The sequence below is a fragment of the Aphelocoma coerulescens genome, chromosome 22 (assembly GCF_041296385.1).
Source record: "Aphelocoma coerulescens isolate FSJ_1873_10779 chromosome 22, UR_Acoe_1.0, whole genome shotgun sequence".
Taxonomy (NCBI): domain Eukaryota; kingdom Metazoa; phylum Chordata; class Aves; order Passeriformes; family Corvidae; genus Aphelocoma; species Aphelocoma coerulescens.
The window spans coordinates 852092-870806 of record NC_091035.1 but is presented as its reverse complement, the minus strand read 5'-3'; the positions used below and the strand labels follow the sequence as shown (position 1 = coordinate 870806).

At 49.1% G+C, this 18715-nt stretch overlaps 1 protein-coding gene across 1 annotated transcript; it reads right to left on the bottom strand.

The window, feature by feature from the left end:
* Positions 1 to 10043: 10043 nt before the first annotated feature.
* On the bottom strand, positions 10044 to 16651 carry BMP10 (bone morphogenetic protein 10). The gene is made up of 2 exons (XM_069035636.1): positions 16177 to 16651; positions 10044 to 12520 (listed from the first exon to the last, which is right to left on the bottom strand). Exons 1-2 carry the CDS (start codon positions 16508 to 16510, stop codon positions 11577 to 11579), a joined length of 1278 nt encoding a protein of 425 aa, XP_068891737.1. The 5' UTR covers positions 16511 to 16651; the 3' UTR covers positions 10044 to 11576.
* Between the last annotated feature and the right edge of the window lie 2064 nt (positions 16652 to 18715).

Sequence of the window (18715 nt, the reverse complement as noted above, 5' to 3'; positions counted from 1 at the left end):
ATCCCCTGGAGAGGGTGATGCTGCTCCTGTCCTGTAAAAGCACAACAGACTGTCTACCAGAGAATAAAGAAAGGTCCTTTCCAGCCCTGTCCTGTAGGCTTGGAAACCTCCAAAAAGGCATTTGGCACCCCCTTAGCCCTCCCACGGCACCGTGAGGACACAAGAGCTTTACCAAGGTGATAACCCTGAGATCAGACTGAGGATTTTCCTCTTCCTTTAAATTTGATATGGCTTTCCAAGTTAGAGCTGTTAAACCCCAGATCCCAGTGCATCCAAAAGTGCTAAATCACGCTAAATCAGTGTGGAATTGAAAGTAAAATCCCTTTTAGGCCATCCTTTCAGTCCCCTCACTGCATTCTTAGTGCTAGAGCAGAAAGTCTCTTTTGCTCATCTCAGGTATTTAACTAAATAAATGCATTTCGGAGTTCACTCCATTGTATCCAAGGGTTTGGTAGGCGTGAGAGGCAGAAAATAAAATTATCCTTCCCTCGTTATTGTGTTTGGATCCCAAGCCAGTCACGCTTATTGTGACTTATCCCCTCATATTTATCAAAGTTGCGTTTTTGGCATGATAGGAACTTTCCTTTTTTAGCCTGGCCACTGCACAGAGGAGCACGTTGCTGTGGGAGGCGAGGTGGACGTGCGGGAAGTGTCCAGCTGTGGCTGAGGAGGCCTTGTCCAGACCCCAGGAGCAGTGGGAACATGTTGTTCTCCCCAGCAGCTCCAGAGTGATGCAGTCCATCCTTCCTTTACGTGGGAGATGAAAGATACCCCCAAGCCAGGCTGCTTTTGAGGAGAAAACACTGCCAAACTGGGTGTACGAGCAACTGTTCAGCAAGGTGGGCAGGAAAAAGTGTCCCAAACGCTGGGAGCAGTCCCACTGTCCCACTTTCCCTGTGTTTTCCTGCCACCTTGCTGCAGCACCGGGATCTGCGAAGCCCCAGTGTCAAACTGGCCTGCAGGAAAAATAACCTGGGAAACAGAAGCATCCTGCTGATGCCAGGGAACCTGTGGGCAGGAGGAAGCAGCTGGGGCAACAGGGGCAAGAGCTGTCCAAATTGGCTCTTCCTTGGCGAAAATCTTCATCTATTCCAGCCCCAAACCCTGCAAGCTCAGGAACTGTGAGCTGTTCAAGCAGGTGAATACTCTGCTGGTGTGGTGAACGTGGCACAGAGGCTCCAGCTGGGACAGCTCCTTCCTTGGAGAATCCACGCTGCCAAAAGCTCCCTTCAAGCAGGAGTTCACCCTTTCCTCTGCAAGAGTTTCCTCAGTAGGGGATTCCCACAAACAGGAGTGCCCAGTGGTTAACTGGGAATTGGGTCTCTTAAGAAACAAGGTTTATAACTTCAAATACAGAGGCAGGAATTTGGGTGTGATTTTCCCGGCTGTGGGGCAGAGCAGAGGCCTCAGTGGTGCTGCCACTGCAGGACTCCAGGGTGTGCTCAGCCTTTAGGAAACATCAGAGAGTTCACCGAGGTGAAAAGCACACCCAGCAGAGAAGGAAATACTCTGTTTTCTCCTGAGGAAGTTTCACAAAAAGCCCTTTTCCCACAGAACCCTGTCCCTAAGGTCTCCCTGTACCCCCAGCCTGGTGAGGGCACCGACGCTCCCGGCGCAGTCAGCGGCCGCTGGTGTGGCCTGTGAAAATTTGCTTTATCACGCGTAAAAACACGATGTGATATTTCAGCCCTCTTCACACAACGTCCCGATAACAGCAGCTGGGAACAGGGCAGCGTTCCTGTAATCTCAGCTGGCCCCAGGGCTCGCTGCATGCAGGGAGAGATTTCCCCCCAGCCAGGGGGGCAGGAGCCAGGCTGTGACCTCTGGCTAACGAAATGAGGATAAGTCTTGGCCTGGCACCTGTGTCCTGAGCATGTGAGAGGTAAATCTTTCCTTTCCCCGGCAGCGTTGCCGTGTTTCCTTCCTCGTCTCCCTGACAAAGGCTGGCTCAGGCTGCCATCCAGCCGAGAGGCTCCCCTTGAGCTCCACGTGCTCTGGGTGAGATCCACACTCAACCCCTAAGGCCAGTGGGGGTTTTGAGTCGTTTCAGTGACACCTTTACCCTGTGTGTCCCTTCCTGGAGCACCAGGGATGGATTTTTGAGCGCTGTCAAGTGTTCCCTTCACATGCATCCGCATTTCTGATGCCGCTAAAAGTCTGGTGCTCATTTGAAGTGCTGAGAGCTCTATGGAAATGCCTTTCCAAAAGGAGTCAGGAGGTCAGCCAAGCACCCCAAGGACAGTTGTTCCCAACACAACAGCTACAGACAGCGCTGAGGAGTGAAAGGTCAAAAATGTCCACTGGAAGCTGGAGTGTTGTCACACCCTGGGAAGGGATGTTTCCACTGGGGGAGTGGGAACATGGAGCTCCCGTGCTATATCCCTCCCACCCAGGGTAAAGAAAGCTCTGTAAAGTGTGAAATGGGGATAAATCACATTTACAGTTTGCAGGAGACATGGGACACGTTTAGAAACTCATTATCTGCACAAAGCTGGATCTGTCCCCTCGCTGGCAGTGGAAGGGCGTTGGCGTGGGGTCAGGGATGGCACAGGGAGGTATGGAAAAGCAGCAGCAGATTAAATTGCTGTCAGCCACCCTGACCCGCTCCTGCTCGCTCAGACCTCGAGCCCCACTGATGATGGCAAGCAGGATGGCTTTTAAAATTAAAACTGCAGCTGAGCCTTTGTTCCATTTGTCAGCTGCTGAGAAATCGGAGTCAGGGAGAGCAGCTGGGGCAAAGCTCCCTCCAACCTATCCCAGCGTTGGAGCTTTGGCGTGGTTTGCCCCTGCAGTGGTGCCCAGCAGGGCTCAGGTGCTCAGGCTTTGTTTCCCCTGCTTGAGCTCCCCAACCTCGCTGAGTTCAGCACCAGAGCAAGGAGCCCTCGGCCCGTGGTCCTGCACCAGGATCCTGCACCCTGCAGTGCCTGGGCCACAGCCTGCGCCTGAGTGCTCAGTTCAAACCAAACTGATTGATTTGTCTGTCCCAGTGAAGGTCAGACCACTGAGGTCACGGGTTTTTGCTTTTCCAAAAAGTACAGAAGTGATGGAGCCTTTGAAAATGTCTGCAGGGCACAGATGAAGCAGAGGCAGACCGAGACTTGGGGGTCCTGAATTCCAACCTACAGTAAAAATACTTGTGGTAATAACTTGATCACCAGGCTTGACCCTTCCTTTCAGTAACTATGGGCTGGAGGTTTGAGGCCAGAAGCATCGACAACGTTGGTGCCCGTGGTGAAGAGAGCGGTTTCATTCCCTGGGAAGAATGACGCAGAAGCAGAGGGTTATTGACAGGAGAGCAGCTGGGAGTGGGTAGAAAGGTGCAATTCTTCATTCTCAGGGTGGCTCAGTGGCTCCCAGGGGCTCCCAGTCCCTCCGAGGCTGCTGTGTTCCCACGGGCGCAGCGTGCGGCAGGGCGCAGCTGACCCAGCTCTGTCCAAAGGGTGACTCCTCTCCCCTGCAGCCAGAGCAGGGGTTAATGCAGCTCTGGGGAGCTCGCTGAGCCCTCCTCTAAATCCTCTGCCTGCCCTGGAGCTCATTAGAGCTGCAGGCAGTGCCCTGAGCAGTGTCAGGGCTGTCGAGTGGCAGCCCCGCCAAGCGTGGCCTGCTCTGCTCCCCTGCCATTAACTCCCCGCTCGGGGCACTGGGCTCAGCTCCAACACACTAATTAGGGCCCATAGAGGAAGCACAAGACACACAATCAATATTATTGGGCCAAATTTGCAGCTGGTGTAAAATGTCGATGGGCAGAGGAGTGGGAAAGAACAAGAAGTGATGGGAGGTGGAGAAATCCTGAGGGAAGAGGAGGGAGCTCAGCGAGGAAAGCAACTGTGGATGAAAGCAGCTTGCTTTCCCTGCCAGAATAACGTCAAAATTGGTACAAAGCTCCAAGGAATATTTAGGATTGCAGGTTGCATTTGCATGATGTTGCTATTTTGTGTCTGTCTCAGCAGCAACCAACTGCTGAGAGTCAAAATTGAAACACTTCAACCCTTTTCAGCATCTGCATCAGCCCAGGGGTCTCCAGTGAGTGTGGGCTCACATTGCTGTGGAGCCCTGCTTTAACCCATGGGGGATTCAGTGCAGACCAGGTGAGGAGCACAGTCAGGAAAACCTGTTGGACCCAGTCCCGGATTGCAGAAATGGTACCAGGGCTCATTTTCCTACAGTTCATTTGCTCTTCTTCCAGTCCAGCTGGGTCAGGCGTCAGTCTGGAGGCTTCTCTGGGCTGTGCTGGGCATCTAAAATCAGGGAACCATGGAATGGTTTGGGTGGAAAGGGACCTTAAAGCCCACCCAGTGCCACCCCTGCCATGGCAGGGACACCTTCCACTGTCCCAGGGTGCTCCAAGCCCCAATGTCCAGCCTGGCCTTGGGCACTGCCAGGGATCCAGGGGCACCCACAGCTGCTCTGGGCACCCTGTGCCAGGGTCTCCCCACCCTCCCAGGGAACAGATCCTCCCGCATATCTAGCCTAATTTTATTTAACCTAAACTAATTTTAACCTAAATTTTACAAAGACCCTAAAACCCAGCAATGACAAAAGCAAACAGAGCTCCATCAGAGGTGCAGTTTTGCTCTCCCACTCTCCCAAAGCTTTGCAGCTCCGCTCTGCCCGATTAGCCCGCGGTGACAGCTCAGGAAACGGATTCCACCAAATCTCACAACAACTGATGTGAACTGCTCCTATCTCTGGCAGATAAGGAGTTGCTACAGCAAAGCCAACATAAACCTGAGCACCCTGGCTGGCTGGGCTGTTGTTTAGCTGCTGTTGCTAGCCAGCTACTGTACCTGATTGCAGAGACCACCCTGCCTTTAAACCTCCTCACTTAACTCGACACGTACATTTTCAACACCACGTGAAGCTCCCAGCCTGGACAGGCTCAGTCACACAGAGCTGAAGGACATTGTTTGGGGAGCTGCAAAGCTGCAGCGAGCATCCCTCAGCCTAAAGGCACCGTGGGCAGCAGCTCCTGCAGAATAGTTGTGTGAATATTGAGTTAAAGCTACTGCAGCTTTACTCAAACTCAAACACAAACACATCGTGTTGTCTTTGTTGGTCATCACTGAAAACGAAATATTTGGAGATAGGGAATGAGCCAGCACCTTCCTTTTCAGGAAGCATAGCTCCGTGTCACGGAAATCCATTGCTCTTGTATAATTTCCTTTATTGCAGCCATGTTGATTGCTTTTATCCCTCCTATTTCCTGTCTTTACTTAAAAAATACAATCAAGAGTCTTGCTAAGCCCTTGAAATGCTGAGCAGGAGGTGGATCAGTTTGTGCTGGGAACAGCATCACACTGAGCATAAACCAAGCAGAGCTCCCATTCCCAACATGAGCCCCTGTGCCCTGAGCTGGAGGTGTTGCAGCACATTTTGCAGTTTATTTCGCAGTACAGATGTTAACAAAACTCTTTTATATTTTCTGGCATTATCTGCTCTAAGAAGTAACTCAGTTTTCTGGAAGAACACAGCCGTATCCCGAGGAGTTTTGCCATCAATGCTGTGTGGTGGGATGGGCTTGGAAGCAGAAATTTTCCCAGCTAATCATTAGCTTAAATTCTGCTCTTACTGACAACTGAAGGGACTCCTCAAGAGGCTGGAGGGTGAATTGGGATTTACTGAGCTGCCTCTGAAGGCAAATACCCTCAGCTGCTGCAGGAGGGGTCCAGGGAGGAGCAGGGAGAGCCTAGACCTCCTTCCCCTGCTCATCTTCCTGACAAGGGTATCAAAAGGTGGATGGATGTCTCTCTCTGCTTTTATCTGGGGAAAGAAGCAGTAATTCCAATGGCTGCTCCATCCCCTGCAGTTCCCCAGCTGGCTGCTCCTGGGGGAGAGGGACAGACATGTGAGGGGGGCAGACTTGGCTTTTTCTTCTTGCTAAGATGTTTTTAAAGAAGCTGGGATATCTTCCTCATATTCCTAATATCTCCTTAGATGTAAGGAAGAAATTCGTCCCTGGGAGGGTGGGGAGGGGCTGGGATGGAATTCCCAGAGCAGCTGTGGCTGCCCCTGGATCCCTGGAAGTGTCCCAGGCCAGGCTGGATGGGGCTGGGATCAGCCTGGGACAGTGGGAGGTGTCCCTGCCCATGGCAGGGGTGGCACTGGGTGGGCTTTAAGGTCCCTTTCCACCCAAACCATTCCAGGATTCTGTGGTTCCCAGTCCATTTGCACAGCAGTTGGTTTGACAATGTTTTCCTTAGAAAGTGTCCAGGGGTGCTGGGCCATAACTTCAGGTCCTCTTTGGGTTCCAGCTCTCCCAACTCAGACCTGTCCAGCTAAAGCAGCTCCGGAACAGACTCCCAAACCTGCCTCATTTGTCTGGAGGAGGTTCTGGCCAGACACATCCTGGGGGGCTTTCATCTGTCCCCATTTAGACATTTAAACTCCAGAAGTCCAAGTGCATAATGCCTGGCCCTTTACTTGCAGGGAAGGGGTTTGTGTCACCCCACTCTGCTTGTCCCGAGTGCCAGAGACACCTGGGTGATTCCAGGGCCACACCAAGGCTCAGCCCCAAACCTGTCCCACTTACCCTGCGTGGGTCAATACAGGGAAAAACCACATCACTTCTCCCTGTAACTTCAAAGCAGGAGTTCGAGTAAGATGAGGGTCATATTTTGTGGCTGGTTTCTGCTTTCTGTGACACAGCCCCTCCCTGCTGCCCTGCACCCCTGACAGTGCCTGGGCTAGAAACACACAGCTGTGGCCAAAAGGTCTGGTCCCAGCACTGATACCCAACAATAATACACTCCACATCATAAACCTCTGCTTCCAGGGGGTGCTGATAAGAATTTCCATTTTTAGTCGAGGGCAAATGAACCATTCAGCCTTTATTTGTTGCTGCTGCACTTGACGAGGGAGCAGAAGCTAATTTTTTAACTTTTCCTGTAAATAATGCATTAATGAAGACAGATGGGTCAGCAACATAAACAAAAGCTCTATCTCAAGCTGGTTTTGTTCTGGTTTTGTTTCCCAATATAGCAAGCAAACCACCACCACCCCGGTTCCCATCCTATTAACAGTGTTTGCACTCCAAATGTTGAACTGGGTTATAAGGAAGTTTAAATTAACACTGGGCTGTAGTTTTTCAAATGTTTGAAGCAGATGTTCAAGTGCCACGAAATCTTCCTGTTTTGTTTTGTTTTTTTTCCCCTCCCTAAAATCCTGGTGGATTTTGCAGGGCTTTGGCTCAGTGTGTTTCACAGAAAATCCTGAACTGCACCTCTCCCATCGTGCTGTGGGCACCAGACTGCCTGGGGCTGTCAAAAATCACACGTTCCTTTGGTATTTCTGCACTGCTGCAGGTTCTGGTTTGCTTTGCTCTCTGAGCAGGCTCAGGAGGGCAGTGCAGCAGTTTTGGGGAGGAGAAATTTGGAATGGGTTCTGGCTGCTGCTTTGGATGATGGTTCCTAAGTGACCTCAGTTTTGGGGAGGTTCACCTCATGCCTTTAGCTCCAGAGGTGCTGCTCACCTGGCAGGGCAACAGAGGCCTTGGAAAGAGATGTGTCCACAATATTGAGAATCACATTTTTTCCCTCAAGGATTGGCATTTGGGCACCTCCAAATAGAATGGGCACGGGCCAGAGGGGTGCCCTGCTCTGCTGGCACAACAGTTCCTTGTCCCCAGGCTCACAGACCACCCCAAAGAGCCCAGAGCAAGGGCAGGGCTGGGGCAGCAGGGCCAGGAAAACCATGCTGAGAATCAGGTTTGACACTCAGTTGGGAACCTGTATCCTCAACCAGCTACACAGGGCTCTGCAGGGTGAGCCCAGGCTCCAGGGGCACACCCGAGGGAGGGACAGTGCAAGGAGGCTTGGGGAGAACTCGGTTTGAGGAATTGTAGCCCACGAGCAGAGAGCTCAGAGATAGGGATCCTTTAAGGGAACCTCAGACTTCCAAGTGCTCGGTGAGATCTGGCCTCGGTGCTGAGTGTTTGCTCAGGAGACAGAGCTGTCACTGCTCCTGCACAGGCCCAGGAGGAGCAGGATGTCTTGAAGTTCCTGCTCTTCTGGAGGCTCTGTGTGTGTTGATTTAAGAGAAGCAATCCCAGACCAAAGCTGTCCCCCCAGCTCCCTCACTGCCCTGCTCTCCAGGCTCTTCCTCTCTGGGATCATCTGTTTTTCTCCCACCCCTTTGCCTGTTCCTGCCTGTTTAGCCTGGAATTTTATCCAGCATCCAGCACAAAAGGGGCTCCATAGCTGCTCACACTTTCTTACACGTGTTCGACTAGAAACAGATGAAAATCCTACTGATATTGACGATTTCGGTGAGACAGGGTTGCTTTAGCTGCTTACAATAATTCAGAGATGGATGGATGGATGGATGGATGGAAAGATAGATACTTCCACAAGGAAGCCACATTTTCCCAACCTTTCTAAAATTAAGATTTAATTGAAGATTTAGGTCAAACATCTGCTAATATGTTGGTATAAAATAGATGAGAAATGAAAGGAGAATTGATGCACACCAGTATTTAATGTGACAAATAAAGTCTTTTAGGAACAGAAATCACAGGACTAATGTGGGTGGATGGAAGGAAGAAAGGAGTGTAGAAACAAAGAAAATGAAAACATGCAGTGGAATATTTTTTCAGGGACTTGGAACATTTTGTCAGGGACTCCTGGGACTCCCAGCTTGGCAGCCCTGGCTCTTGTCACACCCTCACTCTGTTATTTGTGAGTGTTGTGTCTGTTCAGACAGGGGCTTTAAAGCCAAGCACTTCTGAACTTGCAGAAACAGCCTCGATTTGCTACTTGGGGGAATATCTTTAGGAAATAACTGCCCTCTCCCCTTTTTTTTGTCTGATCTCTATCATTGAACTGCATGAACACCCAAGAAGTGCCTTTGCATGGTTATGTTGAAAGGTGAGGGCAAAGGTGGGGGGGTTTCCTCATAAAGCAGCTGTGCAGTCCTGACAGAGACCCATCATAAATGAAACACCATTCTCAGGAGTTCTGCTCTCAGGGTAGGAACAGCACAGGTGCAGCTGAAGGATTCAAGAGATGCTCAGTTTTCTCCCAAAATAGCACAATGAGACACAGCTTTACTTCTTTCACCACAAACTCTGGCTGAAATCCCCATTTCTTTTTAAAGAAAAGACACTCATTTCAACAGACTGGCTGCCCCCTAATTCTAAAGGACTCTCAGCGATATTTATTGACAATTCTACTGATCTTGTAGAAGTTCACACATGCAGCTGATGAAAGGACACGTTGCCCGTGTTTGCTTTGTGCCAGAACTCTGCCCTGCTCCAGCAGATCTCTGACAGACAGAGAGTGCAGGCACCGCTCTGCACTGCGATGTGGCACCTGAGAATTTATAGGGAGACGTTACCTATTTATGGGTGATTGCAGTGGGTTATTTATTGTGTTTAAGGCACAGCTTTCCCTGCAGTCTGTTCAGAGGTCTTGGTGCTGTTAGGGAAGGACGGGGGGAAAGGTGGGGAGGGCAGATCTCTGCCACGGGGCCACCCGCAGAAATGAGACGATAAAAGCAAATGTCGGATTATCTCCCTAATGCTGGATTATCACTCCTAACAAGGTGAATGGCTTGTCTTGGCAAATGGCTTCATAAGAATTGTGGATAGTTTTGAAAGGGTCTGTGTGGTCACACTTCAACCGTTGGCTGCTGCAGTTGATGTCAGCAGAGCAAATGTCACACCTCTCCCGAATTCCTCCGACGTGCCATGAGCCACAGGCTCTGATTGCAGAGTGGCTCGGGGGAAAGGTCTGTCAGGGGTGTCAGTCACTCACAGGGTGAGGAATAAAGCAGTATCACAGCCCACGGTGCAGGCTGCTATCTGGAGACTGCATAACTCTACAATAAACTACACAGCTGAGCACTTAGAGCCACGATACCACTGCAAGAGGAGCTGTAAATTGGACTAGACCATACTCCAGGGCTCCACTGAAATCACTGCAGTGAGGGAGCAGCTCTGCAAGCAAGGGGGGTAACTGTGCCATGTGGAATTTACAAGTATCCAGGGGAGGAAAAAAAATCAGCAACCTCATTCTCTGTGCCACACAACTCAACAGAGAGATGCCATGTAAAGTAGGGTCAGTACAAGGTTTTATCCGAGTGGGATTACACACAAGCACAAAAATAAAACGTTCTGTATTCTACATTATATTACAAAGGCAGGCAGTCAATAAATAGATCAATAAATTATGGGAAGCACAGAAGAATATGTGTGAAAATAGGTGAAATTGGGTTTAGTCGGTGCGTGATAAAGTCTTTAGTGTTCATTCCCATGAAGTGTTGGAGTGATTCTTTCAAAGACCCTTATCACTTTCAGGGAAGATAACTTTCCCTTAAAAGTGTAAAACAGATGCAGGGACAGTACAGTAGGCTCTGGTACAGGCTAAAAGAGTCAACATCACTTACACTTTCCCAAGAATCTGACAAATTTGCAGCTTAGTATAAATAAAGTGACGGGTCTATTGTTTCTCAGCTCCGACACCTCCTTATCACCACGATTTGTTGCAGAAGAGTGGTGGAAACATGGCATGTGACCCCATCTCTAGAGTCTGGGGGGAGGAATATCCCTATGAATCGACAATTCAGCACTTACAGAAAGGGAAGAGCCTCGTGTCCCACTGGCACCAAGGGCTCTGCTGCTCTGCCTGGCACTGCTGGGGCCTTTGAGTCGGACTGTGCAGCTGCATCTCGTGGAATTTACTGACTGGGAAGGGGGACTGGTTCTTAGCTGGTATAAATTTCAAGGACAATTTTAGCTGGTACAATTCCAAGGGTTCAGGAAATTTATTGCACTTCCCTCTGCCACCTAAAGCTCTGGCCCTCGAGAGCCAACCCACGGCTGCTGCAGCAAAGGCAGCGCTGCCTCAGAGTGATTTGGTAATAAACCTGCACAGGGGGAATTTCTTGCCTTGGCCCATGCCTGGCACTGCTCCTGGGCCATTTGCTTTCCTGAGAAGGATGGGAAAGAGAATGGTGCCCTTGTGCTCCAGATGCCAAATCATCCCTGCCAGTTACCTTTAACTGAAACAGGGCAAGAGTGAAGAAAGTATTAAGAAAAAAGGAAAAAACATCTTATTTGTGCCTTAGTGATTCAGGAGCTTGAGAATTATCAGGACTTAAGATCTACAGAGATAAATTAAGAAAAAAATGAGCATGTAAAGACCTTTATAAAGATTGTACAGAACACTGAACAATCTAGGTGTGGTTGCCCATCACTCACGTATCTTTAACAGCTCTGGAAAGCCCCGGAGATGCCAATCAACATTGATAAAGTACAAAAATATGCCTTTATTTCTGTGAATTTGGATGTGCCCTTTGGGCACCAAGAGCCCTCCCAAACAATCCAGTGATCAGCTCCATGCCCTGACAGGAGGAGAGACTCGGTCGCAATCTGGACAGCGAAGAGCAGCGAGAAGGAAGCAATGGAACAAAATATACAATCCCTACACGACGTGCCCATTCCCCGTGACAGGAAACATACAATTATCTGTACAGGCCTCATTAAATAACCTCATTAAATAGCAAATCCCAAATGTACAAATTTACAGACTGAATCATTAAATACTCCCTGTGTGCCCTCCCCGTGCGTGCGTTCCCTCCTACTATCTGCAGCCACACTCTGACACCACCATGCCCTCGTACTTGAACTTGTAGGTGACCACCCCTGCATCCAAGTAGAGGATAGAGATGGGGTCGAGTTTGGTGGGCACGCAGCAGGCCTTGGAGGCTTTCTGGGGGTTCTTCAGGTGAACCAAAGTCTTGACTATGGCGTGTTTGGTTGGTGTGACGTGCTCTGTCAAGGGGTAGGCGCACACCCCGTGGCACTCGTAAGCTTCGTAGCCCGCCGGGGCGATGATCCAGGAGTCCCAGCCAATCTCCTTGAAGTCGATGTAGAGCGGAGTCTTTTTGCAGTAGTTGCCTTTCGCGTTCCTCCGGATCCGGGCGGTGGAGTCGTAAATGATGTTGGAGCGCATCTGGAGCAGCGCCTCCTCCCCAGGCTGGTCGTGGAAATTGCCGACCTCCAGGTTCTCCAGGTCCAGCAGCTGCTCGTGGTCTATCATTTCGTTCAGCTCTTCCTTCTCCTCCTTTTTGTCATTGCTTTGGTCGTCAGAGTACACAACCAACAGCGGCACGTGCTTGGCCTCGGAGTTGATGTCGATATCGAGTTTCCCTTCCCCGTTCTGCTCCTCCCCTTCCCTGCTCTCGATGTGAACTTCCAGCCGGTGCGTGGTCAGCCCTGCCCTGCGCCAGCGCCGGATGGCCTCGGTCACCTCGAAGCTCTCCCACTCGCTGCTCGTGCCGTAGATGTGCCTGGAGGCCAGGGCCACCGTCTTCCTCTCTTCCCCGGCCTCCACGTGGACGTTTTCCAGCACTTCGAAAATGGTGACCTTCCGGTCGAGCCCTTCGTAGAGCCTCTGGTCGCGCTCCACCAAGGTGTAGAGCCTCAGCTCCGCCATGGTGATTTCCTCGTGGTGGGGGATGGAAACGTTGAACAGGAGCGGGTATTTCCGAGTCCCTGTAACGCCAACAGGGTGGGAATCCACATCTGGAAAGGACAAAAATCAAATGTTTTAGAAGAGTCAGTACATCCAGGAACACACGCACTGAAGGTCATCCAGCGTGCTCTGCATTGCTGGGTTTCACCTGGACAGCAACAGGAAAGTGTTTTTTCAGCACTTCCCAAAACTGTACTTGGAAAAAGGGCCGAGGTTATTTTAGATGTGTAAGGACAACAAGATCCCAGACATGCTACAGACCTGGATTTAGTGATCCTCCTTCTGTCCCCGGGCTTTCCAGGGACTTCCTGCCAACTGGAAGGTTTACGTATTAAAAATGTGTTGCTTAATATTGACATAAAAATCCCTTCTAGGTCGCTGCACAGCAACTATTTAATAAACAAGGGAAAGCATTCATTAGTGCAGGAGAGGAAGGGCAGAAGGATGTGGAGCTGGAGTGATCATGAAATGGGCAAATACAAGAAATGTGGGTGCTTTAGTGTTCCTGTGCTAGCAGGAATTCCCTGCTGCTCAAACACCCCTCAGACATGGAAAGGGCCAAGCACTAAGGGAGGAAAAGCTGCTTTGGAAGATGTAAAGGCTCCCAGTCAGGAAGAGCAGGTGACACCAGGGTGACCTGGCAGCCACAGGCCCTGTGGGCTTTGGGTGAGCCACCAGCTGCACCAGCCAAAGCACCCTGGGCACCTTTTGTCAATAGAACAGGTGAGGAGGACAATGTCTGGTGTCAGCTGTCCTGGCTGCACTCTTGGTTTCTGCACAGCAACATTCATTTCCTCCCACAGTGCAGGATCTGCTCACAAGGGTGCATTTGCTGCCTCCTTGCAACCCAGATGGCCGATTAGGACACAGAGGCTGTAACTATAATTAATGCAAAGGCAAACTCTTTGTGACCTATTACTCCCTTCATCTCTGACTTTCCCGAGTTTTCCATGTTTGTAGAAAAATGACACTGATAAAGCCACAGGGACTGGCCACGCTCCACCAGAGCACTTAGGCAAGCCATGAACTTCAGCTCGTGACTTGTCCTGTTCAACTGCAGTTTGGAGGCTTTGAGGCACCTGCCTTTTTATTTTCTTTTTTTTTTTTTCATTTTGCATTTTCATCTCTTCAGAAATGAAAAAAAAAGAGGGGTGGTTCTGCTTCCATTTCCCTGCCTGTTAAAGGTGGGAGCGGAACCTGCTCTGCACAGAGCCGGGGTAGGAGCAGACTGTGAGCTAAATGTGATCCAAGCTGAGCTGTAATCTCCACACTGGGAGGAATCTCCGGGGTTTCCTAGACCTTACCATGCTAAAACAAGGCTCCAGTGCTTGCACACCATGCCAGGGTGGAGAAATGCCCCCCGACCATATGGCAGATGAGCACAAGGGATTCACCAGCAGGTAGGGGAAGGCCACTCCGTGTGTGAGAAGTCGGGTGAGTGTTAGAAGGGCACGAGGGATGTGCCTTTGCACCTCTCAGACAGCCAGGATGTGACTCTGCTCTTCAGCTACACAGTCCATAGGATGCCAGATCTCCTGCTGCTCCCAGTACACCCCTGGGAGCGTTGGGAAGGGAGATTTGGAGTCCATAGGAAAAGAAAAATTTCCCTTAAGACTTTATTTGAAGCATTAAGCACTGATTACAGCCCCATTTACAACCAAACTGTTCTGGTCCATGGCTTAAAACAAAGAGCTAATTCCAGCCATGCCACCTGTTACATTTCTATAATAAAGGATTTAATGGATAATAATGAAACTGGGATTACTGCCAGTTTTCAGCAGGCAGGTGAACAAAACAGTTCCATGGTCTGTTTCTCCTGTCCTGATCATTGCAAGAAACTAATTTCTCTATCAAAAGAGCTCTTTAGCATGAAATGGATGATTCTTAATTTTCCAGACTTTGATAACACACGAAAAACATGAATTACACGGTCCTTTAACTGCACATGTTTGTGAGGCTGTGTTCCCCTCAGCAGTCCCGCTTTGCCTCTTGCTGGTTTGGATTGGAAGAGGTGAGAGAAAATCTGAAATGGCAGAAATTTAAGGCAAGTTTTCCCCATTTGACACAGAACTTCTGCAACAGGCACAGGAGCACAGCACAGAGCTGCCAACACCACCTGGCAAAGGTCAGTCTGTGCCACTTTGGTGCTTCAAACCTGAATTTTTGCAGGCAGAATGATTTCAGATTTGCATCACTACACCACAGGGTATTTTATTCTTTACCATACTGTACTTGGCGATCTTTATCCCATTATTTCTTTTTCAAATAGCTCAAAATGAGAACAACACCTCCCCCGTGAGTGCCTTCACTCCTGCTGCTGGGCAGAGACAGGCACGGCAGGGTGAGCAGCTGGTCACCACTGCCTGCAACTGGTTCACCACCAACCCTCCAGTAAATTTCTCCACACGGGAGAAAAGGTTGTGTAAAGAAGCTTTAAACCACAAAGCAGAGTCTCCTCATACCAGAAACCCACTGCTGGTAAAGGCTGCCTGGGCCTGGCAGGAGATGGGAGCAGAACAGAGCTTTGGGATTCTCTCCTGGCATCTCTCTGCCCTGCAAAACTCAAATGACTTCCACTCAGCCTCTCCTCACAGCTCATTGTTTTGAGACTGCAAATGTTAAAGAAAAAACAAGAATGTCTTTAACTTCATTAATTAAATGAACAGAGGATGAGCGAGGTCCCATGGCAGCTTGAACAGCCACATGTGCCCCTGGGTAATTAAACATGAATCAAAGCACTTGCATTTGCCACGTGGAGCAATGGATACTTGGAATTGTTTAGTTGAAAAACGCTTTTAGCATAAAACATGCATTGGTGTAAAAAGGTATTGGGAAATGACTGAGTATGAGTGCTGAAGCATTGTCTCGTCCTCTTTGAACTGAGGGGAGTGTGGAAGGAAAAGCCGAGAGGGAAATGGCACAAGAGCATTTGCTCAGTTGGTTGGAGCAGGGTGTAAATAATGCCAAGGCTGTGGGTTTGATCCCTGTGTGAGCCATTCACTTGGGAGTGTGATTTGATGATCCTTGTGGGTCCCTTTCAACTCAGAACATTCTGTGATTCTGTGCTAATTGGGCTTCTTCAGGTTTTGTTTGTTTTATTAGGATATAGTCTAGTCCTCCAAAGTAAAACCTAAGGGTTATCCAAAATTCCTCTTCACTTATTTCTGTGTATTTTCTGGACTGTGCTCTGACGTCAAAGGTAGAAAACGTCACAAATGCCACGGGGATCAATAGTGAGAAGGCATTAATGGAACGCTGCACCTGGTTAAGCTCATAATTTAAAAATATTGCACTTGAATATTGTATTCGAAAATACACTTAGAACAGTGTGTAAAGATAAGCCTTGCCTTAATTTAAAATATTACTTAAGGTATCCATTTAAAAAATCAATCAGCTGATCACACTGGATGTGTGTCACTATGGGGATAAAGAAATTGATGCACCGAAATTATGCTTGGTGCTGCCCCAACGTTAAAGACACATCTTTCCCCAAAACCCTGCAGTCTCCAGAGCAAAGGACAAGGACTCTGTCTCACCAGAGGTGGGATCTGGGCAGCCCTGCTGCAGCTGCTGGTTTCCAAGGCCATCCTCACCAGAAGGCCTTTTCCCCAGCACAGTTCGTGCTCGGTACCTGGCCAAGACGTTTCACACTGGCTCTACAGATGCTCCTTCCTGCCCACTTCTCCCAGAGATGCACAGCTCTTACCTTCATTTTTGAAGCTCCTGATGATATTTGCAGAAGGCATCGATGTCCTGTCTGTGGCAAACCTGTTGTACAGCTCTAGCATGTACTCTGGCGGGTCCACCTTGGCCGACTCGTGCAGGGGGATGTCAGAGAGGTTCAACGTCTTCAAAAACTCATTTTTCATGTTCTGGAGCAGCGTGTTGAAATCAACCCCATCTTGCTCGGAGAGGATCTCATCAAAAAGAGGGACATCTTCCTCCAGGGAAGAGTGCTCCAAGCTCAGGATGGGACTGGAGGCTGCAAGGTGAACCAGGAGGGAGAGGACAGCCCAGAGCTGGAGGACAACAGAATCCATGGCTTTGCCCGCGCCTCCAACTGCGCTCAATGAGCTCTGGCTCTCGTGTGGGCTCGGTGGTGGTTTTATCCGCTGGGTTGTGCGCGGCTTGTGTCACAGAGGGATGACAAGTTTGGAAGCTCTTGTCTTGAAACTTGTGATCCGTCCTGTCTGTCTGCCCCTTCCCCCTCCCCAAAACCAGGTCTCGGTAATTGGATCTGACTCGCTCTCCTCTATGGCCGCCTTGCCTCCCTTATCTCGGGCAGTGGAAGCTGCTCACCAGATTTGTTGCTATCTCGCCATCCCCTCTCCCTTAATGAGCGTTTTGTAAACATTCTGCGCAGGACTCTCAGAGATAGGACGAGTTTCTCCTCAGAGAGGAGCTGCCCTTCCTTTCTCCCTCCCGGTAGCTGACTTTGCCTGCCGTGCGTGAACTGTTTCCATCCGCGCGGGTTTCAGGCGAACGTGTAAATTCCGTAGAGCCTCTCTCCAAATGCACCCATTTCACACCAAGGGCAAACAACAGCTCCCTCTGCCCTTTGCACAACTATTTCAGAGCCAGGTCTTTACGTTAAACTTTACAAGGAATTTCTTTGGGAAAAATTCTTCTGTACTTGTCCAGAGAAGAGCTCTTGGTGCCACCACAGCACAGAGTCACCAGGCCTTGGATGCAGAATAGAAGAGCTCAGGATGAGCAAGGAGAGTGACATCCTCCAAGGAGCAGGGAGTTGGACTTTGTGACCCTCCTGGGTCGCTTCCAGCTTGAGGTATTCCATGATTCCATGACTGGAGTATTTGCAAATGGTTCAGAAAATCTTTATTTCCTTCATCTTTCATATGTGACTGGTAAATCACAGTTATATTTGGTTTAGTCACAGCACTGCTGAATAAAAAATGATTAAAAATGCACAAAGGCCAACAGGTGACTCTGATTTCAGGTTCACATCAATTCAAACAGCTCAGGGACACAGCGTGGAGAATAGAGAAATGACTTTGCAAAACCATGTGCTAAAATTAATGGCGCTTTTTGTGTAAGTGTGCAAATTTCAACAAACTGGGAGCAGTGTGCAGGCAAAAATCAGTCTGGTTCATAGATAACATTGTCCACTTCAATCTCCCTGTTCTCCACAGACTTTCCCAAGTGCTCTTGTTTTGGCAGCCTGGCCAGAGCTCAGCGCCCGTCCCCAAGGGGTTCAGCACTCAAGATAAAGAGGCATTTCTGCTTGTGCTGCAGAGCTTTTCCTTGCAAGCACTAAGAACCTTACCCAAGGACTAAACCACGGACCTGCTGGGTTTCCTGGACTCTGCTTTTTGTCTAAGCACATCCATTGATTTGCTGCCCCATCTCTGCAATTTTCTTCCTTTGTCATTTGCCCAAATCTGTCACTGCCACAAACAGCCACAGCAATTAGAACCATGCTCAAGTCATGCCTGTTTTAAATTCATCCTCCAGGTTTTTAACCAAAAATCAGTATCTTTGTGAAAATCACATGCAGTGTGGCTGCCATGGAGCCAGACACTGACATGGCATTTTAACCCCATTTCATTCAACTTTCCTTCTTCTGAATGTGGGAAACCTGATGCTAGAGGAGAAGTGTGTTATCGAGGTCCCTGTTATTGCTACACCACATTAAAAGTAGATATTTGAGCTTAGCAAGATTGATTTAGACCTCACTGTGGAGTTCATGGTTATCTGTAAATCCTCTAGAGCCTTATCAAAGGCTGATCTCTGGATATTGTGGCTTTCCAGAGCTGAGCACAGAAATCTTGGAGCAGTTCAGGTCACTTCTGTTAATTAAAAGTGCAGTCTTCTTTTTGTTGATGATTCATCACCACATTAAGGTCTTTACTTCCATAGGAAGTGAGATCAACATTAAAAACCCCAGGAACTGGCTTAGCCTTAACTCTTTGATGCAGCACATCAGTGACTCCTGTAAAGGAAAGTCTTTGGGGTTGCTTGTCACAGCCACTGATGCAGGACGTTCATCACGAAGGTGATAATGCCTGCAGAGGGTTTGCTTGTTTAATGCTTCAATATTCATTTCAAAAATGCACTGATTTTATTTATATATATATATATATATATATATATATGCAGATATTATTCAATTAAAGAGATAAGCACATTGTAGGAGCTGCTGCTTGCTGCACTGGGACCTGTGGAACTCCTTTCAAAGGGATTGGGGTTTTCTGTGAGGTTCAGAGCTGATGGTTTTGAATTTAAAA